The sequence below is a fragment of the Erpetoichthys calabaricus genome, chromosome 7, assembly GCF_900747795.2.
Source record: "Erpetoichthys calabaricus chromosome 7, fErpCal1.3, whole genome shotgun sequence".
Lineage (NCBI taxonomy): Eukaryota > Metazoa > Chordata > Cladistia > Polypteriformes > Polypteridae > Erpetoichthys > Erpetoichthys calabaricus.
In genome coordinates this window covers 178,545,888-178,565,765 of record NC_041400.2, presented here as the reverse complement: position 1 = coordinate 178,565,765, position 19,878 = coordinate 178,545,888, and the positions used below count along the sequence as shown (strand labels likewise).

At 40.4% G+C, this 19,878-nt stretch overlaps 2 protein-coding genes across 10 annotated transcripts in view; one reads left to right on the top strand and one right to left on the bottom strand.

The window, feature by feature from the left end:
- The window catches only part of LOC114654912 (baculoviral IAP repeat-containing protein 1-like), an 828,238-nt gene that overhangs the window by 710,939 nt on the left and 97,421 nt on the right, over positions 1 to 19,878 (bottom strand). The window lies entirely within an intron of this gene.
- Positions 1 to 19,878, top strand: part of LOC114654913 (calpastatin-like) — a 202,279-nt gene that overhangs the window by 157,301 nt on the left and 25,100 nt on the right. For 8 of the 9 annotated variants that reach the window (XM_051930028.1, XM_051930035.1, XM_051930037.1 and 5 more), the window contains 9 exons: positions 114 to 200; positions 375 to 479; positions 4,020 to 4,103; positions 4,238 to 4,279; positions 8,412 to 9,341; positions 9,453 to 9,551; positions 12,268 to 12,342; positions 16,709 to 16,753; positions 18,887 to 19,072. In XM_051930028.1, the coding sequence (XP_051785988.1) occupies positions 114 to 200; positions 375 to 479; positions 4,020 to 4,103; positions 4,238 to 4,279; positions 8,412 to 9,341; positions 9,453 to 9,551; positions 12,268 to 12,342; positions 16,709 to 16,753; positions 18,887 to 19,072 (1,653 nt within the window). The remainder of the gene's footprint in view (positions 1 to 113; positions 201 to 374; positions 480 to 4,019; positions 4,104 to 4,237; positions 4,280 to 8,411; positions 9,342 to 9,452; positions 9,552 to 12,267; positions 12,343 to 16,708; positions 16,754 to 18,886; positions 19,073 to 19,878) is intronic. The other variant, XM_051930032.1, reaches the window with a different exon arrangement.

Below are 19,878 nucleotides of genomic sequence, written 5' to 3'. Positions count from 1 at the left end.
ATAAAATCAATAAAATGCTTAAAAAAATAAAAATGAAAAAAGATTTCAAACCTACCTGTACTTAGATATTTTCTTGCATTTCTAAGTGTTTGTGTTTGGTTGAACTCTCTTAGCAGGCAGCTGGTCCAGATGTAATAACCGCCCAGTCCGCTGGCTTGAGCCACGCTGCTGCTCCTCCTGCTAATACGAAGGCAAAAGAGGTATTGATGGGAATGGGGTGAATGAATATGGGATGCAGAGAGGACTCACTCTGCTAAAAACATTATAGGAAATTTGAAGGGGTGATATTGGGGGTATAGAAAAATAAGTATCGTAATTCACAGTCCTTAATGTGTAATGTTTATTCTAATTATTTGCATTGCTTAATCCTATAGGATCAAGGGATGTCACTGGCTGCTTTGGATGCCCTTGGAGACTCACTTGGAGTTCCAGATACTAAGCCTGAACCCCCTCAGCCTTTGCCTAAAGATATTGTAAAGGTATGCTGGGGTGTGGTATTCAAAAATAATTCTTACTATGGTTCTTAAACTTTTTAATCAGAGGACCCAAATACGAAAATCGATAACATACTGTGACACAGAACTGTTACCATAATGATAGCGGAGCCGTATATAAACAAATGGCCATTTAATACAAAACCATGTTTCTCAAATGAGTAATTCTAAAAGAGGAAAGCAGACATATTATTAATAAAATAATAATTAGAAGAAAGTGGACATATTATTAATAAAATATTAATTATCATTCAAAACAGGAAAAAGATTGCTAAGGTACTGTATATCAATGCCAGTGTTTTTGTAGCTGCATTTTTCAAAAATGACCAAAGTTCAGCAGCTCTAACTTAAAAAAATGGTATTCAACAAAAGCCTGATGCGCCGATATGATTCCACAGACAAAATGTCTTTGTTTTTAAAAGTTTTGGTTAAAATTCAAAGTAAAACAGTTCACACAAAAAATAAAAAAATATTGTTAAGAAAAATTCTGTTCAAAGCTTAAATCTTGTTACATTTCAAATCGCTACAAATCACTTCAAAAAATGTTTCTGAACCATTTCAAAATGATGACGGTCAGAAAACCGTATGCCTGTCCCATCTCTGAGCTGAAAATGGGTCTTTTAAGTCCCTGACTACTGGGACCCGTTCTGAACAACAACTGACACAATTAACACACTGCATCTCAGTTATAGCAAGAAAGTTCTGTCTCTTACTAACTTAGATAGATAGATAGATAGATAGATAGATAGATAGATAGATAGATAGATAGATAGATAGATAGATAGATAGATAGATAGATAGATAGATAGATAGATAGATACTTTATTAATCCCAAGGGGAAATTCACATTCTCCAGCAGCAGCATACTGATACAATAAATAATATTAAATTAAAGATTAATAATAATGCAGGTAAAAAACAGACAATAACTTTGTATAATGTTAAATGTTAACGTTTACCCCCCTGGGTGGAATTGAAGAGTCGCATAGTTTGGGGGAGGAACGATCTCCTCAGTCTGTCAGTGGAGCAGGACATTGACAGCAGGCTGTTGCTGAAGCTGCTCCTCTGTCTGGTGATGATACAGTTCAGTGGATGCAGTGGATTCTCCATGATTGAGAGGAGCCTGCTCAGCGCCCGTCGCTCTGCCACAGATGTCAAACTGTCCAGCTCCATGCCTACAATAGAGCCTGCCTTCCTCACCAGTTTGTGCAGACGTGAGGCACCCTTCTTCTTAATGCTGCCTCCCTAGCACACCACCGCGTAGAAGAGGGCGCTCACCACAACCGTCTGATAGAACATCTGCAGCATCTTATTGCAGATGTTGAAGGACACCAGCCTTCTAAGGAAGTATAGTCAGCTCTGTCCTGTCTTGCACAGAGCATCAGTATTGGCAGTCCAGTCTAATTTATCATCCGGCTGCACTCCCAGATATTTATAGTTCTGCACCCTCTGCGCACAGTCACCTCTGATGATCATGGGGTCCATGAGGGGTCTGGGCCTCCTAAAATCCACCACCAGCTCCTTGGTTTTTTTTTTTTTTTTTTTTTATAGGGGGAAAAGACTATACCATTGTCTATGACTAGGAAAGAAATTATATTCTATTCAAATTAAGCAAACACTAATATGAATTTAACTCGAAGCTTTCACTTTCTACGATTGGCTGTTACAGTTTTAGTAAGATTGAAAAAAATAAATTCTTTATAATAGAGGCACTTAACTTAGTTGTTTGGCTGATAGCGTTGGATAAGGAATAAATTGGTCAAAATAATGAACCAGTGCTGTTAATTTACTTTGCCTTAAAAAATTATATTTTTTTTAACCTATTCGGCATTAACTCCAGCTTGGAATTGTATGTAATTACGGTTAAGTCCGAGTCAGACTCAGGGGTGATAGTAATGATATACTTTTATTGTTAAGCCTGAATAACTCTTGGAACAGTATTTTGCTGCCATCTAGTGGATGAAATAACATCATGCTGCAAAAAAATCACAAATCATGATACTTCTATGCATTTTGCAACTCTGTTAAGTGCCTTGAGCATAGGAAAGGCGCTATATAAATGTATTATTATTATTATTATTATTAAGGTTACTTATGTATATTAACAAGGGGGGCAGAGCCATCAATCAAAACACAATAATGTGTAAATGAAAAGCTGTAAAGCCAGTTTTAGAACAAGCTGAAACTGAACTATTAGTTGAATCAAGTGATAGTGATGGCAGTGTGAACTGGTCATTAGGTGTTGACACGGATAGTGAACCTGATGCATACAACGCTGTACAAACAAACCGATGTGATATGCCTTGTACATATGGTCGCCTAGAGATTAACCATGCAAGTAGGAGCATGGCAAAAAAGACAAAATGACTGTGACCAAGTAGAAAGATAAGAAAGACGTTAGCCCATTAAGACTTGTTCACAATGGAGCAACTGTCAATGTTCATGTCAGAAAAAAAGTAGAAGTCACTAAGCCTTACACTGTGGTAGCCTACAATAGCACAATGAGCGGCGTCTATTGTGTGGATCAGGTACTGACATTCTACCCTCTCATGCTCAAGCAGCAGAAAAAATATTATAAGAAAACAAAGAACACAAATTTCTACTGTCCCGATTGCAACATTGGGCTGTACGTTGGTGACTGTTTCAAAACAAATCGCATGAATGACGTGTACTAAATTTGCATCAATACAACAATGGACACTAGACGTACCTTTCCTACTGCAATTATGTTAACATTTTGATATTTACATGTTTCTGTTTCTTGTAATTTTTTAATTGAAAAAATATTCAATGATTTTGACTCATTTTTACAGGGATAAACATAAGGCTTGGAGATAAAGTGGCTTTGAAACCATTACCAATGTTGTTCAGGTCATGGTGTGTAGGCCACCACGGAATACAGGAACTAAGAAAAAATTATCTACCTGATTTCATAACGGGGATCATATCATCACCATGTTAGAAACGAACCACAAGTCTGTTTAGTTTAATACCGTACGTGTATACTGTCTGCTCCCACAACACGTAGTCTGTACCCCCAGTGCCTGAAGTGGATATACTGAAGTGTCGGTACTCTTGAACACTACAATACATTAACAGTAGTTATTTGAGCTGGTGGGGAGGTTAGGTCACACTTGGATTTTTGGGTTCCATGTTACAGTCTAATACGGTTGAAGAATGGGGAAGATGGTGGGGTATAATTGGTTTCCTTTGGAGTTTCCAGCAGCGTAATACACAAATGTTCAATTGGCAAGCTTCCCTTGGAGTGTCGATACCGGTGATGCACTAACATTCAATTGGTGACCTTTGATTGGATATGTGTCATGTGTGCTGGTAAGCTCAAAAACACAGGAAGTATGCGGTAAATGGTGCCAGTATGCATCATCTCAAAATTGATAAGCAGCAGTACTTTGTACTCGTGCTTCACATACACTTCGAGAACTTTTTACCCCCAAAAGGAATAGGTGTTAATGTCACGCGAGAATATGAGTAAATTGCAATTTTTCTTTTTCTTCTTTTGCTCAGGACAAACTTACAGCTACTCATGTGGATAAGCTAGGAGAACGGGACGACACTCTTCCACCAGGTTACCGTTTCCCCGCTGATAAGGTATCAATTTGATTTCATTTTTTCTTCTTCATTTTTTTGTGAAAGGAGTCTCTAATAAAGTTAGAAATGGAATCAGAATTGTCTAATCCACTGTAATTACGTCCTGATCATTTTTAATGAATTTTCTTTTATAGGATAAGAAGAATGATGGGGCAAAGCCTGCAGAAGGGCCAAAGGTAAAATCGGGTTATTGCATTTTACTTCCGCGAAGTGGAACTCTTTTAATTTAATTTGATATAAAAGTCAGCTTATGGTATAGTTATAGAGTATTTAGCAGTGGTAGGGTTTGGCAATGACCTTAGATGAATATCATGATAATTGAACACATTTAAAACATTAACGGTTATTTTTTGACAATCCTAGATACAAAAAAATGCCACTTTTTTAACAATGTTTAGTTGTCATGACACCCAGGTATCTAAACTGGTGCATTGCATGATATGCTGAAAAATTACAGTACATTTTAAATACCATATATACTCGCGTTTAAGTTCTTCCGCGGATAAGTCGGGATTTTACCGTATTATTTCTGGTATTTTATAATGTCGGTTGTATAAGTTGAATGTGGAAAAGTCACGCTATTGGTCCAAGAGATTATGATATGCTAACGCCCACCTGAGAGAGTAACCACGGAACATACGGCCCTTTTTTTTCTATGTATTGTGCCTACGTGACCACACGGTAATACCCAAGCTATTCCGAAGTGACGTTTGCACTGATTTGTGTATTTTTTGTATCTCACACCCTCGTACACCTTTATCGTAAAAGCATCGTTTATCTACGATGGAGTGTTTGAAGCTAGTTTTAAATTAAAAGTTGTTGAAGTAGTGAAAAAAATTGGTAACACTGCTGCTGCAACAAAGTTCGATGTGTCTCAGAAACTGTAACCACAAGGGGGTGCCACTGAGGCCCTTTTACCATTTACTATTACCAATTTCTTTTGCTACTACTTTTGCTACTACTTTTTTTAATTTAAAACCTGTCTTCATATTTTCTTCTGATCGAACGCTCCATCGTAGATAAGGGATGCTCTTACGATAAAGATGTATGAGGGTGTGAGATACAAAAAACACAAATCAGTGCAAACGTTGCTTCGGAATAGTTTGGGTATTACTGTGTGGTCACGTGGGCATAATAGAGGGAGAGGCTAGGAGAACACGCTGATATTGCTGCACCCACATAGAAATAAAAGGCCATGTGCCCTCTCTCAGGTGGGCGTTAGCATATCATAATCTCTTGGACCAATAGCGTGAGTTTTCCGCATTCAACTTATACAACCGACATTATGAAATACCAGATATTATATGATAGAATCAAGTCCCGACTTATCCGCAGGAGAACTTATCCGCGAGTATATATGGTATTTACTTTAGTTGAGTTCCTGCTGGTTACATAAGCATGTGGGGTAGCATTTCAGACTATTTCAAACTCAGTGATTACAAATTTAATGTTATTTTTATTATTTTTGAGAATATTTAGAATGTAAATATTTAAGCTGAATCTCACATTTTAATATTTCAAATATTGGATTCAACTAGTCTTGTTTATTATGTGCGTCTACCCCTTGAAGTAAATGATTACATCTCTTATGAACACCCTTTTTACGACAGGGATTGTAGTTTTGAAACGGACAGCTAATGAAATTTTTTACTGAACATATCAACATTGGCAAAAGTAATTTGAAGAGGACATTGTCCTCTCCTCTCCCCTCAAAATGTTATTGCTGGCCCTTTTTCCCAACTTAAAGGAAAAAAAAAACCAGGATAACAAAGTTTCCAATTTTACTTATTTCTTTGACACAAAGTGAAAACACACATATATTTTTTTACCAAATATCCCTGTAAAATTGAACTACACACTTAATAAGTCCAACCAAAGTTCTATGAATTATTACGACAACATCCATTAGTCTTCAATTTTATGATGTGCTCCTTACCTTGGTAGAAATTCTTGGCATGGACTGTCAGTTAAAACAAGGATAACGATGAGGAGCAGTCCATGCCAGAGACAAATTTGTTATTCTAGAGACGAATAGCTAGCAAAAGGACTAGAAGAAGAGATGTTCAAGAACAAAGCGAAAGTAATAAACCGAATGGTCCAAATATTTATGGCCAAGGCTAAAATGGCAAACAAAATTCAAAGCAAAAAAAAAAAAGATGAAAAACTCAAAATAACATCGAAAAAAAATGGTAGCAGAGATATGTTATCTACTCTCTAGGGTACATTTACATTTATTTGCTTAGCGGATGTTTTTATTGACCTACAAAAGAGGTTAACATATTTGAGTAAAAATCAGTCGGGTAGACTGTTTGGGAACAAGTGTTACAGGACAAGGGTACAAAATTAACTACCAAAAGTGAAGAGCTTGAAAACCAAATACAAGCGAGTCGAGCTTTATGAAAACCTAACAGTATCAGTTAGACGGAAAATTGACAAATAAGAGAGTCTTGATGCACTTCTTAAACACATTGATGGAGTCAAAACTTTGAATGGAAGAGGGCGGCTCGTTCCACCAGCTAGGAGCTCCACATGAAGAGAGTCTGGATTGAGATTTACTGCCACACAGTGGTGGCGTCACCAGACTCAACTCAATGGCAGATCTAAGTGGTCGAGGAGCAGCATAGGACCTCACAAGTGTCTCCGTATACATAGGCGCTGACCCATTGACTACTCTGTAGACAAGGTCAAAGATTTGAACTTAATATGTGTTGCTATAGGAAGCCAAACCAACCTGAAAAGAGGGGAGACGTATGCCCATCTTGGCAGGTTGAACACCAGACATGTCATTGCATTGGAATCATCTGCAGTGGTTTGGTGACACATGCTGGTAGTCCTGCTAGATGTAGTCCAGATGTGATAAGAACAAAGCCTACACCAGAAGTTGTGCTGCATACTCTGTCACATGTGGTCTGGATGCTGTATAAAGTGAATCTGTCAGACCGATAGACCATTGGATATGGTCAGTAAAGAACGGCCGCTCATCGATCGCCACCCCAAGGTTGCATGCAGTGCCACTGCTAGGTTATTTTACACCTCTAGGCCAAGCTTATTAGTGCGAGAATCCGACTGTTCGGTCCCTAACCCGTGCAGCTACATTTTTCCCCAGATTATGATCTGTGCCCTAGGCGAATGCCTAATTCACCTTAATGGTGGTGCCAGTCCTGGTTGCATGATGATTTGGCAGGTGTTAGCGATAGTTTGTTGAACCAAACAGTGATAGGGTGCTAAATAGATGGATGAACTAGGATAGCAAAAATAGCCATTTTTTCCAGGTTGAGCTGGAATTAGAGTTCCTTTACCCAGGTAGCAGAGATTCTAGCTTGTACCATGCAGTCGTCTGGAGGGAACGACAAATACAGCTGCATATCATCTGCATATCACTGATAAGAAAAACCATGGAACAGGATGATAGGGCCTAGTGAGGAGATGTACAGAGAGAAGACGAGAGGGCCCAGCACTGATCCTTGGGGCATTCCATTTCTTACCTGGTGTACCCTTGACACCTCTCCATGCCAGGACACATAGTAAGGGTCTGTTCAAAATGTAGGACTCAAGCCAACTGAGGGCAGTACCAATGATGCCAAGGTCAGAGAGTGTGGCAAGGAGGATTTGGTGGTTGACGGTATTGAAGGCAGAGGAGAATTGCAGCAGGATGAGGACATGATAGGATAATGGTTATCACCTCAGACCTTTGCATTAATGACGTCAACATAACAACCTCGATACCATGTTGCAACTGGGACCGGTGTCCTATCAAAGCATAATGGCACCAGAACCAATGCAAAATAATTTCCATAACTTTCAATAAGCACTCAATCTAAAAACTGACTTCAAGTATGGATTCTTCATACATGAAAAACAAAAAATGAATATCGAGTACACTCATAATACCATTGGGCCTAACTTCGACTCAGATTAGACACCTGGCTCGGGGTAAGGACTTAAATGGCACAGAGTTAGTAGAGAGAGAGAGAGAACAGAAGAGGTGAGCCAGGTGTATGGTGGTTCTCCCTTGGGAATTGTGGTTTTCAGGTGGCATGAGTGCCCGCCACCCCACAAGGTAGTCGGAGACCAGAACATGAGATGGACAAATGTAATGGGGTAGCAGATTAACTCTTACTTTCTGTTTATTTGCTTCTATACACAATGTTCTCAGTTACCCCTTCAGGTTAATAAAGTATTACCTTTTGATCATTTCTAGAGTTTTTTTTTAATCGGTTGTACTGTATTACCCTGGCACTCAGAGAGATGGAAGCCACCCTTAAACCTAAGAAGACTGCTTATGTCTTTTTTCTGGTATTTTCTTAGACACCAGTGGACCAGAACGCAGCAATTGATGCTCTAGATTTTGACTCTCCCACTGTTCAGCCTGCAGTGAGTCCCATTCAACAGCCTGCAGGAACTCCATCAGTGAAGTCTACAGCAGCACCCACTCAGCAATCTGCTACCGCTCCTGACATTAAGTCTACAGCAGCACCAACCCAGCAATCTGCTGCCGCTCCTGCTGTGAAGTCTACAGCAGCACCAACCCAGCAATCTGCTGCCGCTCCTGCTGTGAAGTCTACAGCAGCACCAACCCAGCAATCTGCTGCCGCTCCTGCTGTGAAGTCTACAGCAGCACCAACCCAGCAATCTGCTGCCGTTCCTGCTGTGAAGTCTACAGCAGCACCAACCCAGCAATCTGCTGCCGCTCCTGCTGTGAAGTCTACAGCAGCACCAACCCAGCAATCTGCTGCCGCTCCTGCTGTGAAGTCTACAGCAGCACCAACCCAGCAGTCTGCAGTAGCTCCTGATGTGAAGTCTACAACAGCAGCACCGATTCAGCAATCTGCTGCTGCTCCTGCTGTGAAGTCTTCAGCAGCACCAACTCAACAGTCTGCAGCAGCTCCTGATGTGAAGTCTACAGCAGCACCAACCCAGCAATCTGCTGCGGCTCCTGCTGTGAAGACTCCAGCAGCACCAACTCTACAGTCTCCAGCAGCTCCTGCTGTCAAGTCTCCTGCAGCACCAACCCAGCAATCTGCTGCGGCTCCTGCTGTGAAGAGTCCAGCAGCACCAACTCAACAGTCTCCAGCAGCTCCTGCTGTCAAGTCTCCTGCAGCACCCAGCCAGCAACCTGCAGCAGCTCCTACTCAGCAGTCTGCAGCACCTTCAGCTCAGAAGTCTGAAGCACCCACTCCTGATAAGGCAAAAACTCCTGCTGGTCCCACTTCAGCACAAGGCCAACCTGCACATCAGGTATTTCAGTTTTTTCCTTCTGTAATTTTTAAAAATAATAATAATAATAATAGTAGTTAAATCCAATTAAAAAAAATGTAATGAATTTTCCTTTTGTATTTGTTTATACAGTCATCCATGGACTCTGCAATGGATGCCCTTTCTGGAAGTCTCCTACCTATTGGTCCGACCCCAACAGCTAAGCCAGAGCCTGTTGTCGACAAAGTCAAGGTTGTGTGTTTTATTTATTTTGTCTGTGTTATGAAGTTATGAAATGTTGGAGGGATCTGAGTCATTCTCAAGTGTAAAAGAGCATGCACAGACTTACATTTATTTTAAAACCCATTAATGGTAGTTTAGACACCTCACAGCACCTGGACCTGGAAGTCCCACATTCCAAGTGATATTTCCTTCTCTTTCCAAATTTGTGTGTGCTTCCTCAGGTTGTCTACTATCAGTATACTAATACAGTAATACCTCGGATAACGACCACAATCCGTTCCGAAAAGTGGGTCGTTATCCGAAATGGTCGCTATCCGAAACAATTTTCTCCATAAGGAATAAAGGAAATAGAAATAATTGGTTCCTAGCCCCTGTTGACTCGCTAATATATGAAAGTTACAGGCTATATAGGTATGTTTTTTTAAATGGGAACAGTTATAATACAGTACAAATGATGTTAAATAAAAATAAAAACATTAAAGAAAGCATTTAAACATAAGAAAACATAGGAAAACTTATCGTTTTGACTGACATGTAGCATTGGTAGGCTTGGCTATGACCGACTGAAAATGCAATGTGTAGGAACAAAATCATTATGAATAAGCACATAACATGATTCTGTAACTAAAAACTAAAGAAATGACACTACAGCATGGAATAAAAAAAAAAAAATGTGGAATCTTACCTTTCTAGTGAGGCGATTACGACAGCAAAGGGAGGGTCAAGGCAGAGGAGGAAGGGTCACGGCAGAGGAGGGAGGGCATATGACAGATACGCTACGTATGGCAGAAAACAATAGCACTGGGTAACTTTAATACGTAAACACATTTTACTGTTTACTGTACATAACTTTATTTTACGAAACTAATTTACAAAACACTTTTTTTTTATTTTTATGCTTTTTTTTTTTATGGAGGTGTGGGGAGGAAGGGGTGGAATTACTGCTTCGTCTATTATTTGAGGCCTTTGCTTTGTTATAATAGTCATTCCTTTTGACACATTAGCGTCTTTAACCTGCTCCTTTTTCTTTAAAATCGTCGAGATTGTCGACTTTGACTTGCCGTATTCTCTTGCGATATCCGACACACGCATGCCTCGTTCATACTTGGCAATAATTTCTTTTTTCAATTCAATTGTTGGCCGCTGCCTTATTACTGCACTGCTACCAGCTTTCTTAATCTTCTTTGGAGCCATGATTGAGGGCTATATATTATTAAATAAAGCAACAAAATCACTAAATAAGAAGGATGCACACCGATAAAGATAATGAACGTCTGTTCGTAACCGTGTCTCGAGCGCAAAGGAAGATGGGAAGCTGGCCGCTGTCCGCTGGTCGCGTGTGCGTCGCTATCTGAAATTTTGTTCGCTATCGGAGGCAAATTTTTAGTGAAATTATTGGTCGTTATCCGAATTGTTCGTTATCAAAGGCGTTCTCTAACCGAGGTTCTACTGTACTTTCAGATTTTCTGGAGACACAAAAATAAGTCAATGACTCAAGGTCAAGTTAAGTCAAGTTGGGGAGCATGCACTGGCACAGCGCGTTGTCACACCCACTACATGACGAAACAACTCAGGATCCTGGTTGGCAACCACCAAGGCAGACACGCGGTCCAGTCCCACCCTCCGGAAATGACCCTCTATCTGCCGCAGCCAGGTGTTATGTGAGCGACCCCTTGGCCTGGTCCAGCCACTCGGATCCCCAACAATAAGGATCCTACGAGCTGGATCACCCTCTGGGAAACGCGCCACGTGGCCATAGTGCCGTATCTGACGCTCCCTCACAATGCAGGCAATGTACACCATTTGGGACTCCATGAGTAACCACTCATTCGACACAAAGTCCAACCAATGGTACCCAAGGATTTTCCAGAGAGACAACGTACCAAAAGAGTATGACTCACTCATCCCAAAAATCACTTCTGAAGTCAGTGGTTTCATTTGCACCAAGGACATCAGGCTAGAACTCCTTCTAACATCTCTGATGATGTCCTTGCAGCCTTTAGCCCTTTCATTGGCCTCAGAGGTTAGGTCTCTAAAGTTACTTCCACACTGCTACATTTTCACTCAAAATGGCATTTGTTAAACCAAAATGATCTCTGTCAATGTTTTCTTTCACGAACGTATCTCCATCCACACTGAAAAGACAGAGAACGCATATGACGTAGACATATGCTTACACTGGGCATGTGTCCATTGACCAAAAAATCCTTGAAAGGGTTGCCTTTTGCACTTGTATGCAGCATTTGCACCGTACCAAATGCAATTAAGATGTATACAGGTAAGCAACACAACAAGCACCATGGAAAGCAACTTATCTATTAGCGCGTTTACGTGCGCTTCAATAACCCGGTTATTTGCAGAAGCCTGATTTCTGAAATGCCATGTAAACCCTAATCAGGTTATTGGCCCCCTGATTGAAACCTGATTAACAGAAAGATTTCTCCACAAATATTGATTATGTGGCCACTGGGAGTAGCCGCAAGATGAAGAGGAAAACAGAGGCTCTTTAAATAAATAAGTACATAAGTAGATAGATAAGTATCTAATAAATAAATAAATATGCACACACACTTTGGGTCTGAGCACACAAACCAGAATAACTGTAATACCTTGTGAAATGAGTGTCTCTTGTTGATGCCACTATTGATGAACAAGTTCATGTTCTCTGCACCGATCATGCCCATCTTTATTCTGGACTGAAAGTTTTTCTTCTCTTCATGTACAGGAAAAAGCTACATCTAAACACGTGGATAAACTTGGGGAAAGAGATGACACCATTCCCCCTGAATATCGATTTGAGGTAATTCACTGGTTTTGTTCTTCATAAATTTTTAATCGCTTTCAGTTTTTCCCTGTAAATAATTTTAAATGAGAGAGAGAGAGGAGATCAGTGACTGAATGGTTTCTTTATAGCCAGTAGATTTACCCACAGCTTCTTTTAGGGCACATCTCCTCAACACGTGAGCCATTTTGCAAATGCACAGGTTCTTTTTAATGTAGACCCCCAGTTTAATATCTAATTCTGTTTTACGCTGACCTTTAACAGCATTTGGGATATGAATTTTATACAGCCTGCTTTTTATTCTGTGTATTACTGAATCAGTTCTATACAGCACGCTCTTTATTCTTTATATCATGCTACTGTATAGAAATGTATTGGAGCCTCTTCTTCTTCGCCTGTTGACTGACACAGCTGAAAAAGGAACTTGGTTCCTAGCCCCTGGCAATAGAATAAAGCAAATGTCTAAGCAGGAAAGTAGGATACATGCATTTCTTTCATTTATAAGATTTAAAGTTTGTTTATTTATTTTTCTTCGTTGTTTTCTCCTTTTACAAGGGGGCTCTGCCCCCTGCTCGCTTCGCTCGCCTACCCCCGGCGTTTTGAACCCGTGCCCGCTGGGCAGCCGTAGTTTCAGAGGCGCATTGTAGGAGCTTGCGTTGTTTTGAACCCGTGCTTGCCCTGCTTCTGCGGTTTGAGACGCGCGTTGTAGGCGTATATCCGTCAGTCGAGCTCGTTTGGTTTGAACCCGTGCCTGCTTTGCCTCCGCAGTTTCAGACGGTGGGTCGTGTTCGGCATTTTGTACGATCCCAAGCAGCACATTATTCCTATCTTCACTCCGCAGTAGTGCCATGCACAATATGGCAGCGACGCCTGCGCCTTCCGTATTATGTCGGGTTTTACCATGCTGTGTAGGTGTCTTTGCCTTTCGTACTGTCCCGCACCTTCCGGGTCTGCCTCCGCTGTGTGGTGTGGACGTTTAACTGTCGTGTTTTCTGCTTTTATATTCTGTATCTCGCTGTGCATGTGTTTTGTGCCTAGGTTTTTTTTTGAAGCTGTTGCATTGCAGTTGTCATCATCTGCATTGTGCACCACTGAGGACTCCGTGGTGTTTCCCGTTTCACTTTGTAGGTCGGTCAGTCGAGTGGTTTTTTTTGGAGCCGTGCCTGCCTGGTTTGCGGCATGGCAGATGGTTCGTAGTCTCTCCCGTTTCGCTTTGTGGCGCCTGTGCACATTCATAGTCTCTCGCGTTTCACTCTGGGGAGGGGGCCTTTGTGTGGCGCCTGCGTACTATGTCTCCTGCGTCCACGGGCAGGTCCCTGCGTCCATATCCGGTTTACCATTCTCGGTTAGTAATATGGATCATGTGAGTAGACAACATGATCCTGATCACTTTTTAGGGGTCCCACTCAGTAATTTTCACCTGAAAGTTTATTGTGTCATTTCACTTTCCCGTAGGCATTAATTTCATTGTATCGAATTTTACAATACAAGATATACCCAATGCAGCATGTGATATTGTATCATGTATTGTTTGACATTACCATATGACTGAAATGAAACACAAAGACAAACAAAAACATCTTCCATTCAAAGTAGGGAATTTAAAAATCTGATTGAAAAAATGTGCATTCGCACATTTAAATGTGAGAAGAATAATTTTATATTTGATTCATGAAAAGACTGGTAACCAGTGCAAATCATAGAGGACAGGGGTGATGTGAGCAGATTTTTTTAGGGTGTGTAAGTAGACGAGCAGCAGAATTCTGAACATACTGAAATCTATTAATATATTTAGTCAGGAGGCCATAAAACAATGCATTGCAATAGTCCAGATGGGTAGTGATGAAAGCATGAATCGGTGTTTCAGTATCCTTCACACTGAGGAAAGAATGAAGATGAGCAACGTTGTGGAGATGAAAACAAAAGCTGTCTGTACGATTGAGCTAATGTATGGTTGGAAAGTAAGGAACAGATGAAAGGTGACACCCAAATTACAGACTGGTGCTGAGGGTTCAACCAGGATCCCATCAACATCAATTTTTAGCCCATGAAGAGTAGAGAGCACAGATTTGGTACCAACCAATAGGATTTCTGTTTTGCCAGGATTAAGTCATAAAAAATTAGCTGTCATCCAATGATTGATTTCCCGAATGTTGCAGTTGCATCAACACTTACATAAAGTTGTGTGTCATGGGCATAGCAGTGGAAGCTTAGACCATACCGACGAATAATCTCACCTAATGGGAGCATATAAATGTTGAAGAGGATTGGACCGAGAACTGACCCTTGAGAGATACCTTGTAAGAGTGAAGTATTGGCACAAATACGTTATACTTTACAAATAATTTACACAAATATTCTTATAAAACTTTTAGTACTAGGGTGCTATACTGTATTAGGCATTATGAATGTAGTGAGAAGTCAAGCAAAATGGCACCTGAAAAGATTACAATATGCAAGCTTTCCAGGCAACTCAGGCCCCTTCTTCAGGCGAGATGGAATACAGAAACTGGAGTTCCCTGTGGTCATATAGACACTAGGACAGATACAACATTGGAAAACCTTTAAGTGAGACATACAGTAAGTGTGTAGGGTTGGATTCCTTATCATAATGCCTTTCAGGTTACTACATGGAATTGAAGACCTGGTGGAAGAAACTGACACACATGGACAGCGACATTTTAACGAAATGCAAAAAGGAAAATCTTATCCTGAAAGGCATCATGCTAAGGAATCCAACCATACACACGTATAATATGTCTCACTTAAAGGTTTTCCAATGTTGTATCTATTCTAGTGTGTATATAAACACAGGGAACTCCAGTCTCTGTATTACATCTCGCCTGAAGAAGGAGCCTGAGTTGCCTCAAAAGCTTGCATATTGTAATCTTTTTAGCCAATAAAAGGGGTCATTTCGCTTGACTTCTCACTTATAAAACCTTGAAATACACGAAAAATATAATACTATTACTGTAAATAATAACAATTTTACCTCTGTACAATTAAAATACAGTAAAAATTAACTCAAAAACTATGGCATTGTGTTGTGTAACACCAGAAAAGATGAAGTTGGAAGAGTGGAGAAGGACTTTGGAAGATACGGGATTGAAGATGAATAGAAAGAAGACAGAATATCTGAGGTTTAGTGATGATCAGGATTCAGAAATTAGCCAACAGGGAGAGCCGCTGAAAAGAGTGGAGAAATGTAAATATCTAAGATAAGTGGTAACTCAACACAGAGAAGCGGATACTGAGATAACCTGCAGAGTGCGTTGTGGATGGAACAAGCTGAGGAAGGTATCAGGAGTACTGTGTGACTGAAGAATTAAGGTGAAGTTTAAGGTCAGGTTTTTAAGACAGTGGTAAGACCAGCAGTGATGTATGGAGCTGAGACATGGGCAGGAAGGGGAGAACAGGAAAAGAAGTGGGATGTGGCAGAAAGGAGAACGTTGAGATGAATTTCCGGAGTTACAAAGAAGGATAGAATAAGAAATGAGATGATCAGAGGTACAACAAAAGCTAAAGTACAGGAAAGTAGGTTGAAATGGTACAGACGTGATGAAGAGAGAAGATGAATATCTGGGCAAAAGAGTGATGGGAATGGAAGTTGTGAAGTGGAGGTGGATGGTTAAAGTAGAAGAAGATCTGAAGGAAGAGGCTCTGACTGGCGAAGGGTTGCAGGACCAAGCTGTTTGGAGAAAGTACATAGAAGTGGGGAAAGGTAAAGATGAGGAAGAAGGAGAATTTAACATTATTTTAATAAAAAAGAAAATCTTTACAAAAACGTATGTTAAGACATGTGCATCTGTGCGCTGATTTGAGCGTATTTTGCAGTTTTTTTATTTATGAATATCTAAAAACAAGTAACACTAAGTATGGAGTACATTTCTTTGGTAAAAATTACCTATCTTTGGAATATAGTATCGTAATATAAATTGTATCATGGGCTAAGTGTATTGTCACATTTTCAAAATAGTAAATGTCGGCGATAAGGGAAGGGTCTGTGTTGTGGTCCCTTGGAGATTTTCCCTTCAAAGTGTTTTTTTCTCCAACACGAGCAGCAGAAGTGACAAATGGGTTCTCCTTCACAAATTTTGCATCAAACAGTGCAGTTATTTCCAACCATGTAGCCCACCGTGCATTGTGACATGTTGGTGTATGTCACTTGATTGCCATGTCAACTCATAAAACCCACCATTAACAAGCAGGTACATTTCAGCTTGGTCAAGCTGTTACTTGCTAGGAGCAGCTTAATTTAGCCCTATCCATTTTTATTTTTTTATTATTACTTTTTTCTTCACTTATAATATTGAATGTCAGTTTTTATTCTTTTTTATTATTGATTGCTTCACTATAATATTGAATTATGTTTCTTTTCTTATAGGACAAAGATAAAAAGGGTTCCACCCCTGCACCACAGCAACCAAAGGTAGGCATTATTTCAACACCCTGTGACTCATTTGGGGCATCAGTTTACTTCTCTTTTCAAGTAAAAATGGCCAATGAATACTACGTGCCCCTCGGTATTATGGCCGGTTCAGGATTTTTGGTGATTATTTGTAATTGCCCAAAACTGCATAACTGGATGCCAGTTGTTCTTTTAAGTTTTGAATATTATTATGGGGCCACCATGGGAGCTCAAGTGTAGAGGCCTCAGGAGTTGTATTAGTTTGCTTCCAACTCCAAAGTTCAGTGTTGAGTAATGTACCCTTAAACTATCCCCAAGACCTCAACTTAAAGGGTCTGTTGGATGTGGGGTATAGGCAAGAGTTCCCTTGACAAAACAGAGGAGAAGAAGGTCAGGGAACTTTAAGGAGAAAGAAGTGGGAAATTGGCAGAAGTTCAAATGGTTTGTCTAGACATGGCTCCAAAGAGGACCAGTTGTAGTCCCTCCCTGCATGGAGCACTTTGAGTAGTGAGAAAAAGCTCTATATAAATGTTAAGAATTATTACTCTATGTTCAGGTATGCCCAGAGGGGCATTATCCACTTGTAAGGAGTGGGAAATTGGCAGAAGTTCAAAGGTGACTTATAGTTTATCTAGACATGGCTCCACAGAGGACCGGTTGCAGTTCCTCCATGATCAGGTATGCCCAGAGAGGCATGTTAGCCATTTCTAGGAGTGGGAAGTTAGCAGAAGTACAAAGGTGACCAGCTACAATCCTTCCATGTTTAGATATGCCCAGAAGGGCATTAGCCATTTCTAAGCCAAAGTACAAAGGTGACTTACAGTTTGTCTAGACCTGGTTCCACACAGGACCAGCTGCCATCCTATCATGTTTAGGTATGCCCAGAAAGGCCAGTGCTATAGTTGTACTTTGGTGTTACTCCTTTGTGTTTTTGTACCTATACTTTTGTTTACTATTGTTGTTAATAAAACAACATTACCTTTTCCATTACCTGGCCCCTTTTGTTTGGGTCACTCTTGGGTTTGGGGTCTGCCCCACATCACCCCATAAAGTCACATTATGTAAAAACAGCATAAACCACACATATGGCTGCATAACCATTTAAAGCACTAATAACAGTAACAGTCCGATTTTTGGTTATGAGAACTGTGGACTACACAAAGTTGTCTTTCATTTAGCAAATCAATACTTTTCTATGTTACTTTTGTTTGGACAATTGAAAAGAAAGCCAGTCAGCTTTTCCTCTTCACAAGATCTCCGAATGTGCCACACCACTCCAAAAGCTCCAACTGTATCATGTTGATTTGAAATGTATTTTTTGGTAACAGCTCATTCCTATACAGTTTCTGGTTCAGAACTTTAACTCCTTCAGGGCTGATGTTGACTTTTGTCAAAAGAAGGAGTTGATGATGGTGATCGACTGTAAACTGTGACAAAACCAGTTGTTTTAGTTGGACTCTCATTGATTAATTGGCTTGATTGAGATTTCCTGAGCTCGTGTCAGTAGCAAGGCACAAACAGCAGCAAAAATGGCCCTGACATCTGGTGAGAGATCAAAGCGAATGCGTAAAGCAAAATACTCTGTGGATGACGTTTTGCCTATTATCTCTGAACTGGACTATGACTTGTCACACTCAGATTTTGATACATGTGAGGTTCCAGCTTCAGCTGATTGGTTCCCAGCTAATTGTGGTGCTGACAATGTTCACCAGGGAGGACTGCCACTTAATGATAAGAGGTAGAAACCAGATTGTAATGCACTGCGACCGTGACTGCTGCTGCTGCTGTTCCAGCCATGCAAAAACAGCCTGGCAGAAAGCCTGCCACACATTCTTGGCAAGCTGGCAGCCACAGCATGCAGCAACAGACGTTTTATGTTGATTTCTGTGAGAAGCCATTGCTTTCCAGAAATTATGTTTTTTGGAAAACATATTCAGCCCTCAAAGAGTTAAGGGTAATGAAGGGTCTCTTCAGTTACTTTCATCTTCATGAAACTTGTCTTGGTATCTAATGTCCTTATGACTACTATTCTTACACATACCATTAGTATAAGCCCATCATAAGTGTTGTTAGCAGATTTTTTTCTAGCTTCTTAGATGAGAGGACAATCCTCTTGTTAGTCCTCTAATGTACTGCTCTGCTATTGTGTCGTAGACACCAGTTGATCCCTCCGCTGCTATTGATGCCTTGGCAGGAGATTTTGAGTTGTGTTCAGAATCTTCAACTGTTCAGTCATCAGCAGCTCCCACACTTCAGTCATCAGCCGCTCCAACACTGAAGTCTGCTGCGGCACCAACACTGCAGTCAGCAGCTGGGAAGCCACCGCAAGATTCAAAGCAGGTTAGTGCATCTCCATTTTATGTTCTTATGAGCACTGGTGTGGACAGGTGAGTCATGTTCTCATCATCTAAGCAATGTGTAGAAGTTATTAATAGGGCAAGTAAAATGTTAAGTTTTATTGCAAAAACGTTTTCTTCTTTATCTTCAGTTTTTCCCACTTCTTTGTGGGGGGTTGATGTGTTTGACCAACCTTCTCCATACAGCTCAGTCCTGTACCTTCACCCCAGTCAGAACCTTTTCCTCTCCACCCACCTCCACTTTCGCCTTCCTCGCTTTCTCTTCCCCTGAACTTCCATTCCCATCACACTTTTGCCCACATATTCATTATCTCTCCTCATCACATGACCATACCACTTCAACCTAATTCCCTGGACTTTCTTAGACGTTTCTTCCATTTTTGGTGTACCTCTGATTGTCTCATTTTTTCATTTCTTATTCTGTCCTTTGTTGTAACTCCACACAATAAATATCTAGTTCAAGTTTTATTTGTCATTCTAGTCATATCTAAAATACAGTGGGATGAAATGACATTACTCAAGAGCAGAAAATGTGCAAAAAGGGAGAGGGAAAAAAAAAACACAAAAGTAAACCAAGAGAGTAATAAATTCACAAAGTCCAACCAATGCTTACGTAAAATAGTCAAGTAAATACTACAGCTGAAAATAAATTATTATTGTATATTACAGAGAGTTAAGCAGTCTTATTGCCAATGGAAAGAAGCTATTGCACATTATAGCTATTCTTAATTTTATGGAGCAATATGTCCTACCAGATGGCAAGAGATTGAACAGTTTATGAGAGGGGGT